Source organism: Mytilus galloprovincialis, chromosome 3 (genome assembly GCF_965363235.1).
Source record: "Mytilus galloprovincialis chromosome 3, xbMytGall1.hap1.1, whole genome shotgun sequence".
Classification (NCBI taxonomy): domain Eukaryota; kingdom Metazoa; phylum Mollusca; class Bivalvia; order Mytilida; family Mytilidae; genus Mytilus; species Mytilus galloprovincialis.
In genome coordinates this window covers 728,298-755,356 of record NC_134840.1, presented here as the reverse complement: position 1 = coordinate 755,356, position 27,059 = coordinate 728,298, and the positions used below count along the sequence as shown (strand labels likewise).

Sequence of the window (27,059 nt, the reverse complement as noted above, 5' to 3'; positions counted from 1 at the left end):
TTGTCCGACATTGCGTTAGTTTTCGCGGGACCTCATACATTCAAGATTTGAATTCGGTTCCTTACCTGGAGGAAGAAGAAGATAATCAGCTATCAGACAACGAGCTTTTTAGTAAAGCTATTATTTGTACTCGTCATTCAAGTTACGGAAAATTGAAGTTTTTCCGTATTAGTCCAAAATTTATTTACTTCATTTGTAACGCCGAACCTGATTAGTTACTCTTTTGTAAATTTATGTTATTTCACTTTAACCCAGTATAGCAATAACATGAAGAGAGAATGAGCTATAGCATTTAAATAAGCCAATTACAGCCGAATTTCTCTAAAAGCTGTCGACATTTGGCTAAAAATAGAGTTTTACGTCCAATAACCTTCGACCAATCAGAAACCGGCTTGCATTGGCAGTTTCGGAACAGATGGTTCATGGAACGATATAAATCAAATATGTAGACTAAATTCAGCTCGTTCATGAAACTGAAAGATTTCTCCAACATGTCACAATGCTTGCATCCTCCTTGTCTTATAGCGAATACCGTGGACTAAGTTTAAACAAATATATAACTATTTATTGTAAACAAGACATGAACTGAGGATGTCAGGACGTAAAAATTTAATTTTGTGCAAAAATATGACCTTGTTTATGTTTATTTTACTTTAAAATATTTGGTTATTTCTTCAAATGTGATTTTGTCATTCACAGTATCGTGCAATTGTTGAATTAACTACGAACAATTAAATGAACATTATGTCTATAGAACGAGAAAATAGTATGGAAGTGGACCTTCCTGTAAGTCATTCACATGGACAAGGAAACACAAACTTAAAGCGATCAAACAGTGCACCCATGATAAATGTTTTAGTGAACACTACACAAAGTCCACCAGAGATCAGGTTATTAGTAATTTTTGGTATTCATATATGTAATTTTTTATGAAGAAAATAATTCTAGGGGCCTTGAAATGCTATTTTAAGGTTCATCTTCTTGTCTTGTTTCCGTATGAGCCTCCTTTAAATAGGAGCACCACCATGAGTTATGGCGTATAAAGGAGGACATTTGGAGCCGGTATCGGTACAGATTAATGTGAGCATTTGCCTACCCAATTTCCCAGCCAGGTCGTGGCGGGTCTTATAACCAGAAAGTTAACCTTCTCCAAACATAATACAGTGCAATAAAATAAAACATACTAAACTCACACACTCACCTGATTCGCTCAGTCCTCAAAGTATAAAAAAGTGCAAAACTATATATACATAAAATGGAACAAGGTCACCCGGATGCCCCACAAATGCTGTGGCAAAATAAGCTAAGGTAATAACGAGGAATCGGTTAGGACAAAATACATCTTAACAAATGAACAAATACATGTACAGGGCTTTCCATTGAAATTGAAGTAGAAGGCTCAATTAAAATTATAGGAGGCTATAACATGCGTTCAGCGAAGCCGAACGCCCACCAAGCTGTAAGCTTGGTGCCTTACGTCAGGGAAGCTCTGGCATAAATAGAGCAAAAACTCAAAGAAATTTCATTTTTTTTTTTTATGTTAGTTTTTTATTTTCATTACCTTATGCTTAAAATTCATTTACTTTTAAAGGAGTTTTATTTAAATAATCATCCGGTTTGTTAGAAATCTTGATCGATTTATTTTGCATAACTACGTGCATTTGTAAACAAATGACCCCCCTTTTCTCTCTAAAGACTGTTACACGTATTTAAATCATACAATTATTTCTCAAGCATTGACAGAAAATTGATATATCCTCTAATTTTTTCTTTTTTTTGTAAACTGTTCAATAAGTCGGATACATAAATCATTTGGAAATGTTATTTATTTGAGGTCGAGTCGACAATATTCTACATTCGTTTTTGACCTTGATTCTCTGAACACCACGTGGGCTTTGAAAAATGAAATTCAAAAGATACTGTTTTCCAGATTCTGAACAATATGATCTACTACACTTTCTTTAATTTGACTATTATTATTCCATAACATAAGATTGTCATCCTATCTGATTGTCTTCACGTTTTAAAAGCCAAAAAAAGCCAACGAGTTAATGACCATCGGAACGTCTCTATTGTTATCGTTCAATGACCACCGGACTGTCTCTCTTGTTATCTTTGAAAAGAAACGATGAATTCTGACTTTAAATAGACAACCAATCAGTGACCTGAATTCATGTGAACTATAGTTAGCCCAAAGTAAACACTGACTTTTCATCCTTGTTTATCGTGACCGCGACTTTGCGACAATATACGTCTCTCGGCTGCCTGTAAACATTTGAAAAAGATATTTTTTCTTTTTGAATTTATATTTTTGTCAGTGAAGTAGCCGGCACTTGAAGCCACCATAAGCGGCGGATTTCCGCCGGCTGCCGGCTTCAATGGAAAGCCCTGCATGTATGGCTGTATTTACAATTTTAAACTACTCTGTTATGTGAGCCAAAATTTGTTCCTGTGAAAAAAGTTCCTGTGGAACTAATTTCACAGGAAATATGTTCTGGGAGAACTTTTTTCATAGACAATTTCTATATAATTTGTTCCATCTCAATGAAATAAGTTCCACACTTTACCTGGTGAAATAAGTTCTGGGTTGGTGAAATTTGTTCCTTACCTAGTGAAATAAGTTCCATGTTTGTGAGATTTGTTCCTATCCTGGTGAAATAAGTTCTGGATTTGTGAAATTTGTTCCTCACCTGGTGAAATAAGTTCCTTGTCTGTGAAATATGTTCCACTGGTTAAACAAGTTATCTTATATACTGAGCACTTGTCATCTGACAGTAAGTTTAAAGTCATTATAAAAAACCTGTATTATATTGATAATGTAATAAATAAAAAGTGTAAACATCCAATTTGGATCATGTGGAGTAAAGCAAAAGTTTAATAACATACTCAATTAGTAATACTAAAAATTACACTTACATTGTATGAACCAGGAAAGAGTAGAATAAGAAATAATAATAAAAGTCATTCCGAAAAAAAGTATTATAACGGTTAAAGATGAACATTTGTACTTTTTTGAAAAAGACAGTGACTGATCAATTATATTAAAAGACATAAAGAAACATAAGACCCACTCTTTAAAAACTGTGCAATTACCATAGCTAAGTACATGTATGATTAGAACACCCATGTCAGATCAACAGGAACATGAGGAATCAAGGAGGTTGAAGACCACATAAACGATAAAACATAGATACAAATTATGATACATTATAATCGCTTTTATTTCTTATCTTCATCCTACAGTCATGCCTTCAATTGCCAATGTACCCCATGCAAGCACAGTACTTATTTTCTGTGAAGTAGGTTCGAACAGAACATTTTCATTGATTTCTATAAAATACCTTCGTTCAAAACTAATATCACAGGAACTTATTTCACTTTTTTTTTAAAATATTAATATTGGAACAAAACTCATGGTGCTCTGATTTTTGTTTCGAAACTTATTTTACACTTGGTTAAAAAATTAGTTCCGGAACAAATTTTATAGTACTGGAACATATTTTCTGTGACATAAGTTCCGGTGGAACATATTTCCTATGAAATTTGTTCCGGCGGAACAAATGTCACGCTGGAACAAATTTTTTGTTACATATACAGAATAACCTTTGCAGTTTGATAAGTTTTAAATCCCGGCATCCACTGGATATATTAAAGTTACATGCATTTTGTGTTTCAGAAAGATAAAATGCATTTAACATACATATTTAACTAGCGCATGTCAGGCATTAAAACTTGTTAAACTGCCAAGGTTATTCTGTTCCTCGAAGTAGTTTTTGAAGAGTAAATACAACCATGTATCCATTTGTTATGTCTCTTGATTAACCTTAAGGAAGAATTTTTATATACTCTCATAAATCATAACATAGTTTCAGAGAAAATAAATATATTATAAAACAATCTCATAAATCATAACATAGTTTCAGAGAAAATAAATATATTATAAAACAATGATTATGGGCTCCCAAAGGTTTTTGGTGTATGTTTGTTTTATTTATCATCTTTAGTGTATGTTGTTGTAAATATCATCTTAAGTGTATGTTTGTTGTATTTATCATCTTTAGTGTATGTATCTGTTTATGTCAGTATATTAGTGTTTCTGTTCATGTCAGTTGAGTTCATTAGTGTTTGTTCATGTCAGTTCATTATAGTATTTTTGTTCATGTCACTATATTACAATGTTAAAATTATTTCTGTTTTAGTCATCATAGTCATACACAGACCTTTAGACAAGCTGGTGATACTTCACGAATAAGAAGATTCAGTTCTAGTTCACTGTCACTCAATTCTCCAATAGCTGTAAGTATTGGTAGTTACTTAATAGTATTGGTCTAGTACATGTATAGTGCGTTTGCTAAATGGTAAAGTCAATTTATTAAATGGTATCGTCAATCTATTAAATGGTATAGTCCATTTACTAAATGGTAAAGTCTATTTATTGAATGGTATTGTCCATTTATTAAATGGTATCGTACATTTATTAAATGGTATATTCCATCCAAGTGAAAACAAATTTATTAAACAAATACATTTATTATACTTCACATTAAAATGCCATATTTTGATTGGCTTTAGAATACAAGGATGTTAATTTACTCTATCACATGACTGAGAGGGTGACAATTTTTTTTAATGTTACCCTCTCGTCCAGACCAATCAAAAATCGATATTTAAAGAAAAATGGATTGAATTTACATCAAGTTATTAAATACAATGCTGAAGTTCTACATTTTGACTCAGATTTAATTATTTGACTGTCAAAATAAAAAAAACAACACATCTTCCTAACTTTTGTTGTTTATTCTAATACCCGTTACGGTGTAACGTTGTTATGCAGGTGACGTCATTGAAAATACTTTTAAAATAAAATTAAAAGACAATAATGATAGGACATTCAGTATAATAAATTAAATAACACATAGCTAAAAGGGTGATAGAGCAGATTGGTACCCCTCGAAAAAGCATTGTCAACCTTGGCTCCTACCGCGGTTGACAATGTTTTCTTGGGGTAACAGTCTGCTCTATCAACCTCTCAGCTATGTGTTATTTATATAATGATATGCTTCCTTAATTTAACCAATATTAATGAACATACAATTTAATAGGATCTTTTCATATAAGAGTAGGAACGTTTCTGTTAAATACATATGATAGGCTTCAGGACTTTAGTTGACCAACATTAGTGAACATACAATGTAAATAGGATACTACATCTTCTTTTTTATACATACAATGTAAATAGGATCATATAGGTGTAGGAGCTTGTCTATTCAATACATAATTTTACATATATGATATGCTTTCTGTTATTTGACCAATAGTAGTGAACATACAATGTAAATAGGGTATTTTCATATAGGATTAGGAATTTGTCTGCTTTTAATAAGGAAAGAATTTGTGCAATTTTGATTTGTTCTAGTAGACACATGTATATTTCTGTCTATGTAATATTTGATTTGAAAGTATCATTATACATTGGACAGTACACACAGAGAGTACTGATTCTCAAACTTCAAAAACTGTCACGTGTAAAATCTTAGCGTCACACCAAGAAACTCCAGCAACTCTCATCTTTTGAGAAAATTGTGAAGAAACTTTGAGTGATTCCTCCCTAAAACTCCTTGATTGTTTGTTACCTTGGTCATGCATTTGGTGTTGTTTCTCCCAACACTATGAATTTTATTGCTATAATTATCTTTGAAGTGTGTCAGTAATAGTTAACTACAGTAAACATTTCTTGTGTTTCCTGACTATTCAATAACAGTCACATTAATTTGTTAAATTTGAATTACATCAAATTTACATAGAAAATATTAAAATGTCACATGTTTATATAAGACAATTATAATTATTGGAATTTATTCAATATTCAAAAAAAAAATTGAATGAAAATTAAATGAAGAATAAATTTGAGAATGATAATGGGGAATGTGTCAAAGCGACAACAGCAGAAGGCCACCAATCTATAATTTGATTTTTAGCTCACCTGGCCCAAAGGGCCAAGTGAGCTTTTCCCATCACTTGGCGTCTGTCGTCGTTAACTTTTTCTAAAATCTTCTCCTCTGAAACTACTTGGCCAAATTTAACCAAACTTGGCCACAATCATCACTAGGGTATCTTGTTTAAAAAATGTGTCTGATGACCTGGCCAACCAACCAAGATAGCCGCAATGGCTAAAAATAGAACAAAGGGGTAAAATGTAGATTTTGGCTTATAACTCTGAAACCAAAGCATTTAGAGCAAATCTGATGGGGATAAAATTGTTTATCAAGTCAAGATCTATCTGCCCTGAAATTTTCAGATCAATTGGACAACTGGTTGTTGGGTTGCTGCCCCTGAATTTGTAATTTTAAGGAAATTTTGCCGTTTTTGGTTATTATCTTGAATATTATTATAGATAGAGATAAACTGTAAACAGCAATTATGTTCAGCAAAGTAAGATCTATAAATAAGTCCATATGACCAAAATGGTCAATTGACCCCTTAAGGAGTTATTGCCCTTTATAGTCATTTTTTACCAATTTTTCGTAATTTTTTTAAAACTTTTACAAAAATCTTCTCCTGAAACTACTGGTCTAAATTTAACCAAACTTGGCCACGATATCACTAGGATGTCTAGTTCAAAAAATGTCTCCAGTGACCTGGCCAACCAACTAAGATGGCTGCCATGGCTAAAAATAGAACATAGGGGTAAAATGTAGCTTTTGGCTTATAACTCAGAAACCAAAGCATTTAGAGCAAATCTGACATAGAGTAAAATTGTTTATCAGGTCAAACATCTATCTGCCCTAAAATTTTCAGATCAATCAGACAACCCGTTGTTGGGTTCTGCCCCTGAATTGGTAATTTTAAGGAAATTTTGCCGTTTTTGTTATTATCTTAGAATACTATTATAAATAGAGATAAACTGTAAGGCCACGGTTTTTTTATTTGTTGGTTTACGGATCCGCCGACCCGATTTTGCCGATTTTCAGAATAAAAATAAAATTGACTTTTCATGCTTTTTTATTCCCGCCGACCATTATAAATGCATTATCCCTGAAAAATAATTAAAATTTTCCTTTATTATGAAATGAAATGCATTAATCATTAACAAAGTTGATAACACTTTCTGTTGTGAAAAATAAAACTTCCAATTTACGTTTCTAAAAATAGACAAAATCAATTATAACTGACCTTGAAATGTCTTTTGCGCAAATAATTTTGCGGAACGAAACCTGTGTTTAAAACCAATTACAAATTAGTTCGTTTCCCTTATTTGTCATCAGTCCGTAAGATGCATCATCTCAGAGAAATAGACTTGTCCAAATGTGGACAGGTGGAATACATCAATAAAAGTACTGAATATTAACAAATCATTTGAAATTTTCTTGTTTCATAGATAACAAAAAATATCGATCATTGGGATAAAAACCGGATTGCATGACAACTGATTAACCCGATATTGGTATTGTCGTTTTTCCAGTGGACGAGTCTATTACGTTTTTCGACACGTGTGTTGAAACTTATTTTTGTGCGACGTTTTTATATTTTTTTTCTTTATCAGTTTTTGTGCTTGAAGATCATTATTCACCAAGTTTTCTGAGAGCTACGCGAATCTGTTTTTCTTGTTTGTGAAATGACGATTTAATTTCGTGTTTGTCCGTGCAACCCCCCCTTTTTACAGGAAATTATTAAACGATGTCATGCGATGTTCATGATCACTGATCAATAATATTTCATCGAACTTAATGTTAAGAAATGATGACAAAACAGCATAGAAGATACACATTTTGTTAGTAAGGTGAAATATATATTTATTTTGCATATTTTTTCTGTTTTGAAAGATATTTTTTTTCTTTTTTTTTCCGACCGACCGACCCGACTTTTTTATGCGAAAAATCCGTAAACCAACAAATTAAAAAACCGTGGCCTAAACAGCAATTATGTTCAGCAAAGCATTCAAAGTAAGATCTACAAATAAGTCTGCACGACCAAAATGGTCAGTCAACCCCTTAAAGAGTTATTGCCCTTTATAGTCATTTATTACCAATATTTTCGTAAATTTTTGTTAACTTTTTCTAAAATCTTCTCCTCTGAAACTACTTGGCCAAATTTAACCAAACTTGGCCACACTCATCACTGGGGTATCTAGTTTGAAAAATTATGACCGGTGACTCGGCCAACCAACCAAGATGGCCGCCATGGCTAAAAATAGAACATAGGGGTAAAATGTAGATTTTGGCTTATAACTCTGAAGCATTTAGAGCAAATCTGACATGGAGTTAAATTGTTTATCAGGTCAATATCTATCTGCCCTGAAATTTCAGATGAATTGGACATCTGGTTGTTAGCTTGCTGCCCCCATTTGGTATTTTTTAAAGAAATTTTTCCGTTTTTGGTTATTATCTTGAATACTATTATAGATAGAGATAAACTGTAAACAGCAATAATGTTCAGCAAAGTAAGATCTAAAAATAAGTCAATATGACTAAAAGGTTAGTTGACCCCTTAAGGAGTTATTGCCCATCATAGTCAATTTTTAACAATTTTCACTAATTTCGTAATTTTGTAAATTTTTACAAAATATTTTCCTCTATATCTAAAGGGCCAAGTTTATTTTAGATAGAGAAAATTGTAAGTACAAAGAATGTTCAGTAAAGGAAGACTTACAAACACATCACCATCACCAAAACACAATTTTGTCATGAATCCATCTAATATGCACATAGACCAAGGTGAGCGACACAGGCTCTTTAGAGCCTCTAGTTTTTATTAGCATGGGTATTCAATACAGGATGGATATTTCTTAACTAAACCAGAGAACTCTTTGAAATTCCTTTAATTTTATATGTATTGCAGGCACCTGTTAAAATACCAAACAGAGTGAATGAAATCAAAAGAGAAGAGAGTTTTGTAACAGTTGCAGAAAAAGAAAAAGAACAAGAAAGGTAAAACAATCATAGCCTCCAAACATAAAATCTTTATCAGAAGCAATTTGTTGCTATGTTAGAATATCAACTGCTTTAGCTTATATTTCATGACTATTTTTTGTGGTTTGGCAAGAAAAAATAAATGGTTTCGATGTTACTTTTAATTTTAGGACAGCTCTAAATAAAAATTTTAGGCAGATTGTTCTAATGGACAAAGTTTTTTTTATAGAAAGACAGCTGTTTGAAATATCATGAGATTTTACTTCAATCAGATTAAAATACAGATCCTCTGTCCATGTTTTGTTAATAAGGATCAGAAAACACTCCATTCTCTCTCTTTTAAAGAATTTTCGGGATCCTCTGGTTTTGTCGAAATGAATGCCACACTAAACTCCAAAACATACAGATGAATCAAAAGTGAAAACACACAAAAACTAACAAAGGCTATAGGTTCCTGACTCGGGACAGACACAAAGACTAACAAAGGCTATAGGTTCCTGACTCGGGACAGACACAAAGACTAACAAAGGCTATAGGTTCCTGACTCGGGACAGACACAAAGACTAACAAAGGCTATAGGTTCCTGACTCGGGACAGACACAAAGACTAACAAAGGGATATAGGTTCCTGACTCCGGACAGACACAAAGCATGCAAAGACTAACAAAGGTATAGGTTCCTGACTCGGGACAGACACAAAGACTAACAAAGGCTTTAGGTTCCTAACTCGGGACAGACACAAAGACTAACAAAGGCTATAGGTTCCTGACTCGGGACAGACACAAAGACTAACAAAGGCTTTAGGTTCCTAACTCGGGACAGACACAAAGACTAACAAAGGCTATAGGTTCCTGACTCGGGAGAGACACAAAGACTAACAAAGGCTATAGGTTCCTGACTCGGGACAGACACAAAGACTAACAAAGGCTATAGGTTCCTGACTCGGGACAGACACAAAGACTAACAAAGGCTATAGGTTCCTGACTCGGGACAGACACAAAGACTAACAAAGGCTATAGGTTCCTGACTCGGGACAGACACAAAGACTAACAAAGGCTATAGGTTCCTGACTCGGGACAGACACAAAAACTAACAAAGGCTATAGGTTCCTGACTCGGGACAGACACAAAGACTAACAAAGGCTATAGGTTCCTGACTCGGGACAGACACAAAGACTAACAAAGGCTATAGGTTCCTGACTCGGGACAGACACAAAGACTAACAAAGGCTATAGGTTCCTGACTAGGGACAGACACAATATCTCAACCCTCCTCTATACCTCTAGTCTATGTGGAATTAACACACACACACACACACTCAGTAAAACTCACTCGAAGTCCAAGTACCCCTACTGTATTAGAATAGGTGACAGAAGAAATTAAGCTAAATCACAATGATAAACATAAATTAACAAATGATTACTAGCAATTGCTGACAGTTGTTTTTTGGGGTGGAGATTCCCTTCATGCAATCAAAACCTTTATGTGGCAGGTTTGATAGTTATCAATTTTACAGATTTTATCACTGCTTTTGAAATATACTAAACATATTGCCTAGATCACAACAGTGAAGAATGTGATATTTTACATATCATTGTTAACTACATATAGCATGTTTCTCTATTGTCATAAAAAAATCATAATATCTAATAAAATTGATAGATTTAGCTAACAAAGTCCTTATATTTCAATAAGGTAACTTTATTTGTTAATGGAAAATTGTTTTAATGTTAATTAGGCTTAAATAAAAAATTGTTTGCTTTCCCCTCTCTGTGATTAAAGTAAGATAACTCTGGTCAATTTTCCTAACATTCAATCATTATAGGAAGATGATATAGTTCTGTTTTCATTTATAGTCTTTTTCATAAAAGTTCTAATTGTTTTGGGTAGGTCCCAATTACAATTTTACACTCTAGCATTCGGCATCAGTTACAAGCTTCTGGAATAAAATGGTGACTATGGTGTACTGTTTTGTGTTTGTGTTAGGCGTTATTACACTTCTTTAATGTATTTGTCTTAAGGGATCGAGTAAAGCAGATAAGTTACATCAGCTTAATGCTTCATTTGAGTTCTGGCATAATGGTATACACCATACCGATCTTAGAAACAAATGCCTTTACGAGTAGAATGACGAATGCTGTTGGACAGTTTTTGATGCATACCACAACTTGAAACAGTGTATTCTTGACAGCACAATTAATGTTTTTCACCGGCATATTGTACCTCAAAAAGTAGGAAAAAATGGGGTTTTTTTAATAATTTCCAGGATATGGCTTTAATAGAGAGCAATTTCATGAATACTGGGAAGATGCTTTTTCTGTGACATATTCACTTGTTTCAGAATATTTCCCCCTAACAACGAAAAGTTTTATTCTGTAAGTGCCTGTGCTCTCATCGCTCTAAGAAAGTTACTGATGATGAAGGCAGATTTGACCTTGTTTATTTTTTTACGTATAAATACGGTATGAATACTTACAGATAACAAAAAAAATATTTATAAGATAACAAAATAATTCTTTATATTGGTATATATTAATTTTAAACGTTTCAAAACAAATAAAAGAAATTATAGATATACATAAATGTCTTTGATAAACTATTGAAAAATACGAGTATCTAGTACATTACTGATTTTGTAACGATTTTAAATTCAATAAAAAAAACTATATTTATAAGATATAATTATAACCCTGTTCAAGGTAGACAATCAACATATTGACTTTATGAAATTAAACATAGACTCATAGTTCAAAGGAATATAACTCTGGTATACAAATGACACATCAATCGAGTTATTTAGCTGCGAATTCGTGCACCACCTTCAAGGAAGATTCTAAATTATCAATATAACCACAAGTTGTTAATCTATAGATACTGACGACTATTGAATGCTAACCACAGTAAAGAATATTTGTTTGAAATTTTTTAACACTTACTCAGAAAAATGCTCGAACTACTTGACTTTCAAAGCTCATAATTAACGTGTTTACACACTGATATAATATGGTTGTTAAACATTACAAACCTGTAATCGTATAAGACACTATACACCTCGTGTGCTTGCATTAACTTATCCAAAAATATATTTATTTCAAGCCTAAATATTTCGACATGTTGTTGACATTTAATAAATTTTAGAATCACAATTTCCGGTTAAGATTTGACTAAATACCAAATTCTTGATATCGTCAGGTAAATATGCTACTACATAAGTGAAATGTATAATGAGAGAAACAATTATAATGTCAATATATGAACTGTGTAATTGATGGCTCAACTTATAATGTTATATATAAGCATAATACATGTATTTGAATTGATAATGCTGTCAAAAATAGTATTATAATTAATATTAATAATCTATATTTTTGTTTTTCTTTCAATGCTACATGTTTGTAGTGTTTAATGTCTATTGTTTTGTAATTAATATGCCTGTCTGTTTGTTTGTTTTTGTTTTGTATTTTAGTATCAATCCTATTGTTTGGCTTTTAGACTAATTCTTATTCTTATTCAACAGTCAATACATACTACTTGATATATATGTCTTGTACAAGTTGCAATTTTGTACACATTATAACATGTACAAAAATGTTGTACATGTTATAACTTGTATAATGTAAAAAAACAAGTTATTACATGAACAAAAGTACCTCGTACATGTTATAACCTGTACAAAATATTGCTTAAAAAGGGTTTTAACTTGTACATATTTGAAAAATAAAGATATGTTTCTATTAATGCAACAGATGTTATTAACCTCAATAATATTTTCATCATTTTTGTTATTATTTGTTCATGTTAGTGTGTTTTGTCCTTTTTTGATACAGTTAATGTCCAGGGGTCGGTATTACAAAGCATTCCTAAGATCTTTTATATCTTAGGAGTTAGGACATGTTTAATAATCCTCTTATGACTATCTATGGATATATCTAAGAACTCGTCTCAAAGCTGTCTCAGGATGATCTTAGCAAAGATATACTAAAAAGTGTCACTGTATCGGTTAAGAAAAGGTTCAAGGATAAGATTGTGCATCACTGCTTAAAATCAATATATTGAAGGTTGTTTGTTGACAACTCATAATAATCCGTCAACCTACAAAGATATCGCAGGAAAATGAAAATTGATAATAAGATAATAAATGAGTGTAATTTATATAAATAAATTTTAGACTATACTACATGTCCTAAGACCATCATTACGGTAGACATCTCTCCTGTAGTCCCAACTTTATGACCAACTTTAAGACATGTTACAATTTAGGAATGCTTTGCATAAGACCATCCTAAAAAGTAAAATAACAAAAATACTGAAATCCGAGGAAAATTCAAAATGGAATCCCCTAATCAAAGTTCAAACACATCAAACGAATGGACAACAACTGTCATATTCCTGACTAGGTACAGGCATTTTTAAATGTAAAAAGTTTAGTCCAAAGACAGCTTTGTAAAACTAGCCCCAGATGCATAGTTTTTGTCGAGCCTGCAACTTTTGTTGCAGAATGCTCGACATAGGGATAGTGATCCGGCGGCTGCGGCGGCGGCGATGTTAGCTTACTTCTTAAAAGCTTTATATTTTAGAAGGTGGAAGACCTGGATGCTTCATACTTTGTATATAGATGCCTCATGTTACGAAGTTTCCGTCAGTCACATGTCCAATGTCCTTGACCTCATTTTCATGGTTCAGTGACCACTTGAAAAAAAAGTTCAGATTTTTGTCGAGCCTGCAACTTTTGTTGCAGAAAGCTCGACATAGGGATAGTGATCCGGGGGCGGCGGCGGCGGCGGCGGTGTTAGCTAACTTCTTAAAAGCTTTATATTTTAGAAGGTGGAAGACCTGGATGCTTCATACTTTGTATATAGATGCCTCATGTTACGAAGTTTCTGTCAGTCACATGTCCAATGTCCTTGACCTCATTTTCATGGTTCAGTGACCACTTGAAAAAAAAGTTCAGATTTTTTGTAATGTTGAATTCTCTCTTATTATAAGTAATAGGATAACTATATTTGATATGTGCGTACCTTGCAAGGACCTCATGTCTGTCAGACAGTTTTCACTTGACCTCGACCTCATTTCATGGATCAGTGAACAAGGTTAAGTTTTGGTGGTCAAGTCCGTATCTCAGATACTATAAGCAATAGGGCTTGTATATTCGGTGTATGGAAGGACTGTAAGGTGTACATGTCCAACTGGCAGGTGTCATCTGACCTTGACCTCATTTTCATGGTTCATTGGTTATAGTTAAATTTTTGTGTTTTGGTCTGTTTTTTTCATACTTTATGCAATAGGTCTACTGTATTTGTTGTATGGAATGATTGTAAGGTGTACATGTCTAGCGGGCAGATGTCATGTGACCTTGACCTCATTTTCATGGTTCAGTGGTTATAGTTAAATTTTTGTGTTTTGGTCTGTTTTTTTCATACTATACGCAATAGGTCTACTATATTTGTTGTATGGAATGATTGTAAGGTGTACATGTCTAGCGGGCAGATGTCATGTGACCTTGACCTCATTTTCATGGTTCAGTGGTCAAAGTTAAGTTTTTGAGTTTTGGTCTATTTATCTAATACTATATGCCATAGGTCAACTATATTTGGTGTATGGAAATATTTTATGATCTTTATGTCAGTAGCGCAGGTTTCTTTTGACCATGACCTCATTTTCACGGTTCATTGCACAGTGTTAATTTTTTGTGTTTTGGTCTATTTTTCTTAAACTATAAGTAATAGGTCAACTATATATATTGTATAGAAGCATTGTTAGCTGTACATGTCTGCCTGGCATGGTTCATCTGACCTTGACCTCATTTTCATGGTTCATTGGTCTTTGTTTAGTTATCTTGGTTAATGTTAAGTTTATGAGACAGTTGTAATAAAGCTTTATACTTAGGGCTATCAACATAATATCAATGATTAGTAAAGAAGGCGAGACATTTCAGCGTGTGCACTCTTGTTTGTAATGTTGAATTCTCTCTTATTATAAGTAATAGGATAACTATATTTGATATGTGCGTACCTTGAAAGGTCCTCATGTCTGTCAGACAGTTTTCACTTGACCTCGACCTCATTTCATGGATCAGTGAACAAGGTTAAGTTTTGGTGGTCAAGTCCATATCTCAGATACTACAAGCAATAGGGCTAGTATATGCGGTGTATGGAAGGACTGTAAGGTGTACATGTCCAACTGGCAGGTGTCATCTGACCTTGACCTCATTTTCAGGGTTCAGTGGTTATAGTTAAATTTTTGTGTTTTGGTCTGTTTTTCTCATACTATATGCAATAGGTCTACTATATTTGTTGTATGGAATGATTGTAAGGTGTACCTATCTAGCGGGCAGATGTCATGTGACCTTGACCTCATTTTCATGGTTCAGTGGTCAAAGTTAAGTTTTTGAGTTTTGGTCTTTTTATCTAATACTATATGCCATAGGTCATCAATATTTGGTGTATGGAAATATTTTATGATCTTTATGTCAGTCGCGTAGGTTTTATTTGACCGTGACCTCATTTTCACGGTTCATTGCACAGTGTTAAGTTTTTGTGTTTTGGTCTATTTTTCTTAAACTATAAGTAATAGGTCAACTATATATGTTGTATAGAAGCATTGTTTTCTGTACATGTCTGCCTGGCATGGTTCATCTGACCTTGACCTCATTTTCAAGGTTCATTGGTCTTTGTTTAGTTATCTTGGTTAATGTTAAGTTTATGTGACAGTTGTATTAAAGCTTAGCTTTATACTTAGGACTATCAACATAATATCGATGATTAGTATAGAAGGCGAGACATTTCAGCGTGTACACTCTTGTTATAATTTCTTTGTACCTTTTATAACACACATGCAGTCAACAAACACTATTCAGTATTCTTATAGGATGAATTATAATTGTAAGTGTTCACTTGAAATGCAATAGTAAAATACTTTCATTCTAGATGACACTAAAAGACATAAGTGGGTAGCCAGGATAGATTTCTCTACAAACAATACCCTGATTTCAAAGTAGAGGATATATATTTAAAACATCAAAATGACATTTAGGCGCCTCATGCAATGTTGAAGAGTAGATTCAAAGATATTTATAATGAAGTGTGGTCCAATGAAAACAATTCCAGCTCTATCTTGCTTTAAAGGGGTAAGCAAAGAAACATTGCTATATTTTTTGCAATGCTATAAAATGAGTGGGGTTATTATGCAAAACTTTAAGGCATTGTGTATAGTCATTAAGGAAATGTATGCTTTTATTAAACTGTCACACTGATGTAAGCAATGATGGACTGCATAAAACATACAATTACATGAAAACACATTATGCCAACTTAAGTTATGAAGCATAAATTTCTGAAACTTTGTAATCAATTTCCTCTAAAGAAAAAAACACGTTCTGGCTTATTGATTGTTTTTCTTTATTATTTAATGAATTTAAATGTCTATTCTGCTTCATTTAGATTCATCTTAATTTTTGTACAAGTTAAAACGATTTTTAACCAATATTTCGTACATGTTTAACATGTGCGAGGTACTTTTGTACATGTTATAACATGTGCGAGGTACTTTTGTTCATGTTATAACTTGTATTTTTGCATTATACAATAACATGTACAATATTTTTGCACATGTTATAACCTGTACAAAATCACAACATGTACACGACATATATACTCATATAATTAAGGTACACAATGATGTGTACCACCATACTTGAGAAGAAAAATTACATATATTGTGCATAATATTAATGTATAAATCTAGTATCTAAAAATATCAATAATGCCATTATTAATGTTATATTTGAATTGGAGTTATCTTATTTTATATCTGCAAATGTAATGCCTTCCAATGCTTAATACATTGCAATATTTAATTTTACCATTGCAAAATGAATGCAATCTGTACCTTTCATTACAGAGATATTTGTTCACAGCTGAAAATGTCAACATCATGGAATGATTTCACCTTGGTAAGTGTAGAAAACTCAAGGAATTATTACTCCTTGGTAAGTGAAGATAACTCATAGAATGATTTCTCCTAGGTGATTGTAGAAAGCTCATGGAATGATTTCTCCTTTGTAAGTGTAGAAAGCTCGTGGAATGATTTCTCCTTGGTAATTTTAGAAAACTCATGGAATGATTTCTCCTTTGTAAGTGTAGATAACTCATGGAATGAATTCTCCTTGGTAAGTGTAGACAACTCATGGAATGAATTCTCCTTGGTAAGTGTAGACAACTCATGGAATGATTTCTCCTTGGTAATTTAAGAAAACTCATGGAATGATTTCTCCTTTGTAAGTGTAGATAACTCATGGAATGATTTCTCCTTGGTAAGTGTAGAAAACTCATGGAGTGATTTCTCCTTGGTAAGTGTAGACAACTCTTGGAATGATTTCTCCTTGGCAAGTGTAGACAACTCATGGAATGATTTCTCCTAGGTTAGTGCAGACAACTCATGGAATGATTTCTCCTAGGTTAGTGTAGAAAACTCATGGAATGATTTCTCCTTGGTAAGTGTAGACAACTCTTGGAATGATTTCTCTTTGGCAAGTGTAGAAAACTCATGGAATGATTTCTCCTTTGTAAGTGTAGATAACTCATGGAATGAATTCTCCTTGGTTAGTGTAGACAACTCATGGAATGAATTTTCCTTGGTTAGTGTAGACAACTCATGGAATGATTTCTCCTTGGTTAGTGCAAACAACTCATGGAATGATTTCTCCTAGGTTAGTGTAGAAAACTCATGGAATGAATTCTCCTTGGTAAGTGTAGATAACTCATGGAATGATTTCTCCTTGGTTAGTGTAGAAAGCTCGTGGAATGATTTCTCCTTGGTAATTTTAGAAAACTCATGGAATGATTTCTCCTTTGTAAGTGTAGATAACTCATGGAATGAATTCTCCTTGGTAAGTGTAGAAAACTCATGGAATGAATTCTCTTTTGTAAGTGTAGACAACTCATGGAATGAATTCTCCTTGGTTAGTGTAGATAACTCATGGAATGAATTCTCCTTGGTAAGTGTAGACAACTCATGGAATGAATTCTCCTTGGTAAGTGTAGACAACTCATGGAATGATTTCTCCTTGGTAAGTGTAGAAAACTCATGGAATGATTTCTCCTTTGTAAGTGTAGATAACTCATGGAATGATTTCTCCTTGGTAAGTGTAGAAAACTCATGGAATGATTTCTCCTTTGTAAGTGTAGATAACTCATGGAATGATTTCTCCTTGGTAAGTGTAGAAAACTCATGGAATGATTTCTCCTTGGTAAGTGTAGACAACTCTTGGAATGATTTCTCTTTGGCAAGTGTAGACAACTCATGGAATGATTTCTCCTAGGTTAGTGTAGATAACTCATGGAATGAATTCTCCTTGGTAAGTGTAGACAACTCATGGAATGAATTCTCCTTGGTAAGTGTAGACAACTCATGGAATGAATTCTCCTTGGTTAGTGTAGACAACTCATGGAATGATTTCTCCTTGGTAATTTTAGAAAACTCATGGAATGATTTCTCCTTTGTAAGTGTAGATAACTCATGGAATGATTTCTCCTTGGTAAGTGTAGAAAACTCATGGAATGATTTCTCCTTGGTAAGTGTAGACAACTTTTGGAATGATTTCTCCTTGACAAGTGTAGACAACTCATGGAATTATTTCTCCTAGGTTAGTGTAGACAACTCATGGAATGAATTCTCCTTGGTAAGTGTAGACAACTCATGGAATGAATTCTCCTTGGTAAGTGTAGACAACTCATGGAATGAATTCTCCTTGGTTAGTGTAGATAACTCATGGAATGAATTCTCCTTGGTTAGTGCAGACAACTCATGGAATGATTTCTCCTAGGTTAGTGTAGAAAACTCATGGAATGAATTCTCCTTGGTAAGCGTAGATAACTCATGGAATGATTTCTCCTTGGTTAGTGTAGAAAACTCATGGAATGATTTCACCTTGGTAAGTGTAGAAAACTCAAGGAATTATTTCTCCTTGGTAAGTGAAGATAACTCATGGAATGATTTCTCCTTGGTAAGTGTAGACAACTCATGGAATGAATTCTCCTTGGTTAGTGCAGACAACTCATGGAATGATTTCTCCTAGGTGATTGTAGAAAACTTCTTGGTAATTGTAGAAAACTCATGGAATGATTAACAAGTACAGATTTTTTTTTAGATTGTTTAATAATATATCCATGGCAATTCCTATAGTTCAAGAAACAGAAAATCTTTAAATGTTAACTTTTCTTTGGCAGCTGCATTTCTTTTTTTTTAATGAAGACAAACAAACCTGGAATATTGACTTAAGACAAGATTTTTCTTGGTAAGAGTGAATCATTCCAAGAAAACAAATGATTTAGATTAAGAAAACAGTGTGTTCTATGTTTGAGTCTTGTCTTAACATGTGTGTTTATTGTTTTTATTAAAGGTTTCCATTGATTTGATCAAAAGTCAAGTTATTGTAATTTTACATTGATTTGATCAAAAGTCAAGTTATTGTAATTTTACAGTGATTTTACATCAAATGAGAAAATGTTGCACTTTAACACTGATTTTATGTAATAAATTTCCATTAGAATAATGAATTTTGAATTGGTTTTTATTCTCCTAAAAGACATTATCTTTGACTCCTGAGTCTAAACATTGTCTGTGGTCAGAAGTACATAAACATTTTTTTTTGTTTTACAGGATGAGCCCATGATGCCAGAGGTACAAAAGAGGCCAAGATCCTTTAGTGAAACTCTTCATATTTTTACATCCCCTAACATGCTAGCAAGTGCCCCATCACCAACAAGAGTTGGACCAGGAAGGGTAAGTTTATTGTTTTATGAATATAAAAAGAAAGATGTGGTATGATTGCCAATGAGACAACTGTCCACAAGAGACCAAATGACACAGAAATAAACAACTACATTGGAATATGTTACAGAGACATACCTACAGTGTAGCATGTGAGTTGTGTTTAATCTGTTACAGTGGCATACCTACAGTGTAGCATATGGGTTGGGTTCAATCTGTTACAGTGGCATACCTACAGTTTAGCATATGGGTTAGGTTCAATCTGTTACAGTGGCATACCTACAGTGTAGCATATGGGTTGGGTTCAATCTGTTACAGTGGCATACCTACAGTGTAGCATATGGGTTGGGTTCAATCTGTTACAGTGGCATACCTACAGTGTAGCATATGGGTTGGGTTCAATCTGTTACAGTGGCATATCTACAGTGTAGCATGTGGGTTGGGTTCAATCTCTAACAGTGGCATACCTACAGTGTAACATGTGGGTTGGGTTCAATCTCTAACAGTGGCATACCTACAGTGGAGAATATGAGTTGGGTTCAATCTGTTACAGTGACATACCTACAGTGTAGCATGTGGGTTGGGTTCAATCTCTAACAGTGGCATACCTACAGTGTAGCATATGGGTTGGGTTCAATCTGTTACAGTGGCATATCTACAGTGTAGCATGTGGGTTGGGTTCAATCTCTAACAGTGGCATACCTACAGTGTAACATGTGGGTTGGGTTCAATCTCTAACAGTGGCATACCTACAGTGGAGAATATGAGTTGGGTTCAATCTGTTACAGTGGCATATCTACAGTGTAGCATGTGGGTTGGGTTCTACATGTATCTGTTACAGTGGCATATCTACAGTGTAGCATGTGGGTTGGGTTCTACATATATCTGTTACAGTGGCATATCTGCAGTGTAGAAAACATCAAGTATAGGAACCTTATCCTGGCCTTGTTAACATTAGTAAATAACATATCAAATCCCAAAGTTATTCAGTGTTGTCACTATGGTTGTTATTTGTGACAATCATCTACAACCTATCGGTGACAAACTACTTAGAGCCCTATTTAAATTTAAAGTTTACTTTTTTTTAGCAATGTTTTAGTCCATCAATGCAAAAGCCAGTGGTGAATAGCACATTTACACCCAGCCCAAGTCCAAGTCCTACAAGGAAAAATTTCATCAGGTATGTTACAAATGCATTAAGAAATGAAGAAAAGAACATTTAGATAAGTTAGATAATATAAAGAGGAGTACTTTTGTCCACCACTAGAAGAATGTTACTAGCATCCATGTAAATCAGTATCAGTAAAAGATTGAGGAACTTTGACAATCAACCAGACTTGTTGACTTTCTGGTACATAATACAGTGTGTGTATATGCAAGCTGTTGATACATAAATCAGTGTTTATGTATATAGTTAAATCACAAAAAAACTCAACTCTGAGGAAAATTCAAAACGGAAAGACCCTAATCAAATGGCAAAATCAAAAGCTCAAACACAAAAAAAACCAAATGATTAACAACTGTCTTATACCTAACTTGGTACAGGCATTTTCTTTTGAAGACAATGGTGGAATAAACTGGTTTACAGCTAGCTATACATCTCACTTGTATGACAGTCACATCAAGTTCCATTATTTTGACAGTGATGTGTGAACAAAACAAACAGACATAATTGGTAAAAATGTCAAAAATAGGGGTACAGCAGTCAACATTGTGTATAATTTTAATCACTATAAAACAAACTTATATGTAACAAAGAAACACAAAAAGGCATATAGACAAAGCACATTATCATCAAGCTTTTACTTCATAAATCAGTGTTTTTATCCATTGATCCATTATTTTATATAGGTTATGAAATGTTTCTACTACACAGTTAAACATTTTCAATTTGTGATATTGTATTAAAACATTTTGAAAAGGTCATAATGTAGACTGGTAACTTGAAGAGGTAGAGATACTATTGTACATATTTTAATGTTTGGGAATAGGAGAATGAAAGAAAGTCAGCAAAATAAATTGTTTCATTTTCACTTTTGTATCCTACTATAAAACAAAGAAAGATGTAATGATTGAGGCAACTATTTAACAGATTGCAATGAATCAGATTTAATCAACTAAGTCACTTGGCTGCCCTAAACAAGAGCAAAACACATCATATAGTCTACTATGAAAGGCCCTGACATGACAAAATGTGAAACAATTAAGAAAAAACATTTAAAATTCAGCAGCCGGATTTAATTATGAACACAATAAACAAATCAATCTTGAATTAACCTGTCATTTCTTTCAGAAGTTTGAGTCCTATAGCAGTTAGACCAAGTCCACTTGGAAAAAGAAGATGTAAGTTATAGTATTATTCAGCACTTATCAATTATATGGTCATTTTTATAAATTTACTGTTCCCAAAAATATGAAGTATTTGGCATTCTAGCTATTTTGATCTAAGCGTCACTGATGAGTCCTATGTAGACGAAACATGCCTCTAGCATATTTAAATTATAAGCCTGGTATCTTTGGTAACTAATTATACATTGTACCACCACACTTGGTCTCATATCTCAGTTAAGCAATCATGCATTTATTTTTGGTAGACCTAAAGTTCACATAACTATCCTACAAGGCATGCCATAATCTTGTGTAAATGATAATTCTACAAGGCGAGCCATAATCTTGTGTGAATGATAATCCTACAAGGCAGGCCATAATCTTGTAAGAATAATAGTCCTACAAGGCAGGTCATAATCTTGTGTTAATGATAATCCTACAAGGCAGGCCATAATCCTGTACAATAGATAATCCTGCAAGGCAGGCCATAATCTTGTGTGAATGATTATTCTACAATCAGGCCATAATCTTGTGTGAATGATAATCCTACAATCAGGCCATAATCTTGTGTGAATGATAATCCTACAAGGCAGGCCATAGTCTTGTGTGAATGCTAATCCTACAAGGCAGGCCATAGTCTTGTGTGAATGATAATCCTACAAGGCAGGCCATAATCTTGTGTGAATGCTAATCCTACAAGGCAGGCCATAATCTTGTGTGAATGCTAATCCTACAAGGCAGGCCATAATCTTGTGTGAATGCTAATCCTACAAGGCAGGCCATAATCTTGTGTGAATGCTAATCCTACAAGGCAGGCCATAATCTTGTGTGAATGATAATCCTACAAGGCAGGCCATAATCTTAAGTGAATGATAATCCTACAAGGCAGGCCATAATCTTGTGTGAATGATAATCCTACAAGGCAGGCCATAATCTTGTGTGAATGATAATCCTACAAGGCAGGCCATATTCTTGTGTTAATGATAATTCCACATACATACATAATGTGGCGGGGTTAAACATGTTAGAGGGATCCCAACCCTCCCCTAACCTGGGACAGTGGTATAACAGTTCAACTTAAGAACAAACTATGAATGTGTATATTTATATAACATACTAGACATATTTAGTTTTGCTTTTAATTTAATGACATCAAAATCAATATTTTCACCAATAAAAACGATATTCAATGATATTATTATATTGTTGAATTGGTAACTTTTTAGAATAAGTTTATTTAAAGGAACGATAAGTTTACCAAGATCATTTTTGGGATACGATTGCTTTCAAGCAATCTGTAGACTTATACCAGTGACTCAGGACAATGCCCTCACGTCAACCGTTTTATTCTAAACATTAAGGAACATCTCAGATTCTTATGATTGTCTTGCTTTAAAAGGTAAAAACAAACAAAGGGTTTGAACTTAAACAACTTTCCTATAATGTTCTTTTCATAATCTTCATGTTTGATATTTCTCTTTACTTATATGCGTGTTTTTAACAACACGGAAAATCAGATATTAAGCAGTATTTATATTTAGTGTTTTTATAAATTTAGAAACACTTCAGAGGGAAGTCCCTAGTTTTTGTCGAGCCTGCAACTTTTGTTGCAGAAAGCTCGACATAGGTATAGTGATCCGGCGGCGGCGGCGTTAGCTCACTTCTTAAAAGCTTTATATTTTAGAAGGTGGAAGACCTGGATGCTTCATACTTTGTATATAGATGCTTCATGTTACGAAGTTTCCGTCAGTCACATGTCCAATGTCCTTGACCTCATTTTCATGGTTCAGTGACCACTTGAAAAAAGAGTTCAAATTTTTTGTAATGTTGAATTCTCTCTTATTATAAGTAATAGGATAACTATAGTTGATATGTGCGTACCTTGCAAGGTCTTCATGTCTGTCAGACAGTTTTCACTTGACCTCGACCTCATTTCATGGATCAGTGAACAAGGTTAAGTTTTGGTGGTCAAGTCCATATCTCAGATACTATAAGCAATAGGGCTAGTATATTCGGTGTCTGGAAGGACTGTAAGGTGTACATGTCCAACTGGCAGGTGTCATCTGACCTTGACCTCATTTTCAGGGTTCAGTGGTTATAGTTAAATTTTTGTGTTTTGGTCTGTTTTTCTCATACTATATGCAATAGGTCTACTATATTTGTTGTATGGAATGATTGTAAGGTGTACATGTCTAGCGGGCAGATGTCATGTGACTTTGACCTCATTTTCATGGTTCAGTGGTCAAAGTTAAGTTTTTGAGTTTTGGTCTTTATATCTAATACTATATGCCATAGGTCAACTATATTTGGTGTATGGAAATATTTTATGATCTTTATGTCAGTCGCGCAGGTTTTATTTGACCGTGACCTCATTTTCACGGTTCATTGCACAGTGTTAAGTTTTTGTGTTTTGGTCTATTTTTCTTAAACTATAAGTAATGGGTCAACTATATATGTTGTATAGAAGCATTGTTAGCTGTACATGTCTGCCTGGCATGGTTCATCTGACCTTGACCTCATTTTCAAGGTTCATTGGTCTTTGTTTAGTTATCTTGGTAAATGTTAAGTTTATGTGACAGTTGTAATAAATCTTAGCTTTATACTTAGGACTATCAACATAATATCAATGATTAGTATAGAAGGCGAGACATTTCAGTGTGTGCACTCTTGTGATAAAAATGCGAGAGTTCTGTGAATTCCGATAAATCTATTTCTGTCATATAAGAACTGAAGTGGAGTTTTTCTTATATGTCACCGTTATGAAACTGATATTTGATATTGTACTTTCATAAAGAAATAGAGAACTATCTTGCTAGTTTAATTAAAATTTAATATACATTCTTGCTCCAGGGTTTGTTTAGGTTATTATGCACATGCATATAGTTTTCTGGACTTCAAGGGGTATTAGCTATATATATAGATTGAATGGTTGCTCTGGATTCCCCACTCAATTGAATAATTTAAAACTCATGGGATCCTTTCTTTGTATGTCTGCTATTGAAGGTTATTGTTGTTGCATAATTTTAAATCATATTTAAATTAAATAAATGTATTCCACATCGTTAAGGTATACTACAACACCCCTTCAGGCGAAATAGAGTCTTCCATATTATTGTTTCGAGTTGTCTCCCTTCTGGAAGTAACTTCCGTCAATTCTGAATGTAAATACACTTTGAGAAAAATTAACTTGTTCTTTCGATAAACATCGTATTATATTGAAAAGGATCGCAATTTAAACCGAGGAATATGTACGGAAAGGAGTCATGACAACTGACCCAAAGGAAATTAAATATTTAAAGAGTTAGGAATGGGGTTCCTCCTAGAATTAAAGTAGGAAAATAGGTGATAATCAAGATACGAAGTGAAATACCTTCTCTCACTCTGAGTCTCAATGACTGCTGTGGAAAGTAAACTTGGAATTTAAAGTACAAAAATAAAACACAATAGGCCTAAGTACATTGTTCATACACTTTTATCCGGGATTGGCTATTTTGTAACTATTCATATTATGTAAATTACATTTTACATGTGCAGTTAAATTAGTTTTGAAAATAATATTATCTAGCTACATGTATACATGTGTCAATAAAAACAATGGCAATCGTATCCCTCAGAGCATTCTGCTCTTTGATTAAATTTTCGGGCAGGGTTAACAACATTTCTGTATAAATGAGGATGTGCTATCCCTTTTGATATAAGTATTTCACAGGTACAATCAAACTTCAAAACCAAATCTTTATATATCTATAGAAAATTTTAGTAAAGGTTTTAATTATTTAGGGTAAATTTACATTTATTTTGTAGAACATAAAATGATTAACATTATAGCCATTTATTGTACAATAATATACAATTACTCATTTGATGAGGTAAATGTGTGGTTTTATTGACTTTTGAAAAACTGATATTCACTGAGGCCAAGGACAGAAGTGATTGTCACTAGGTTTTACTAAAGTCAATTAGACCTATTAAACCTAAAAACATATTTACTGAAACAGAAGACAATAATTGATTTATTCCATGTTCAGAGAAAGAAAAATATGTATAAAATAATAGGTATTTACCAAAATCAATTTAAAGTCAAGCATTGTATTGTGATTATACACATAAAAGCATGCAGTGAATATACCTTTTCCACAGGTGATTACTGTAAACTTATTTTCGTGAGCAATTAATTTTTCGCAAATTTTGCAATTAGAAAAATTATGCGAATATAAATTGTCACAAACATTTAAAATTTGGATCTCACCTTATTAAACTAAACTAAATAAAAAGGATATTGCCAAATTAAATAGCCTTGAAGTGAACAAGAATAAGTAAAACGCCAAATAAAATATCAGCATAAATAAGTTGGTTTACAGTTTGCTTATTTATTCAAAATCCCATTCATATAGACAGACATACTAAAGTTGTATCAATACAGAATAATCTCTTTTATTTATAGTGGATCATGATTCCTCAGATGGATATATAAGTCCAGCCAAGAAATTTCATATAGGACCAATCACACCAGATAAAGTAATGCATGTCCATCCCTTAGCCCACAGCCACCACAGGTAAGTTACATCCCTGTCTTGGAGAAATAATGGTTCACTCTTGTTCCACTTTCAATGTTGACATTATTTTACTTTTAGTAGCTGAACAAGCTGTCTGTTCTATGGTCGGGTTGTTGTCTATTTGACACATTCCCTATTTCCATTTTCAATTTTAGAACATGTGTAAGCTATCTCTAGCTAAGAGGTTAAACTGAAGGTTGCATAAATATGGAGTCAATGAGATGGTTAAATTAATGACTTAAACAGCAGGGATGTTTTTGAGCTTATTTGACAAATTTGAGCCAAACTGACTGCTTTTTTCAAAATATTGTTTTAAAAATTTCATTTTAATCAATACTTACATAAATGAAAGTGGTTGTAAGCACCGAAGGGTAAAGATTGCGTTAATTTATCTGTGGGAAATAAAATTATAAATATTTCTTTGTCAATAAAGCTTTGGTTTTAGTTGATTCGATTACAATTCTGGACAAAAAGATAGATAACTCCAATTTTTAAAGA

At 33.3% G+C, this 27,059-nt stretch overlaps 1 protein-coding gene across 2 annotated transcripts in view; it reads left to right on the top strand.

Annotated features, from left to right (window-relative positions):
- The first annotated feature begins 361 nt into the window (after positions 1 to 361).
- LOC143066893 (P2R1A-PPP2R2A-interacting phosphatase regulator 1-like) overlaps positions 362 to 27,059 on the top strand; it is a 37,053-nt gene continuing 10,355 nt past the window's right edge. The window contains exons 1-8 of one of the 2 annotated variants that reach the window (XM_076239716.1): positions 362 to 890; positions 4,200 to 4,296; positions 8,839 to 8,927; positions 16,807 to 16,858; positions 19,567 to 19,689; positions 20,766 to 20,857; positions 21,974 to 22,020; positions 26,450 to 26,561. In XM_076239716.1, coding sequence (XP_076095831.1) covers positions 736 to 890; positions 4,200 to 4,296; positions 8,839 to 8,927; positions 16,807 to 16,858; positions 19,567 to 19,689; positions 20,766 to 20,857; positions 21,974 to 22,020; positions 26,450 to 26,561 — 767 coding nt within the window. In that variant the 5' untranslated portion in view covers positions 362 to 735. Of the gene's footprint in view, positions 891 to 4,199; positions 4,297 to 8,838; positions 8,928 to 16,806; positions 16,859 to 19,566; positions 19,690 to 20,765; positions 20,858 to 21,970; positions 22,021 to 26,449; positions 26,562 to 27,059 lie in introns of both variants that reach the window. The other variant, XM_076239715.1, reaches the window with a different exon arrangement.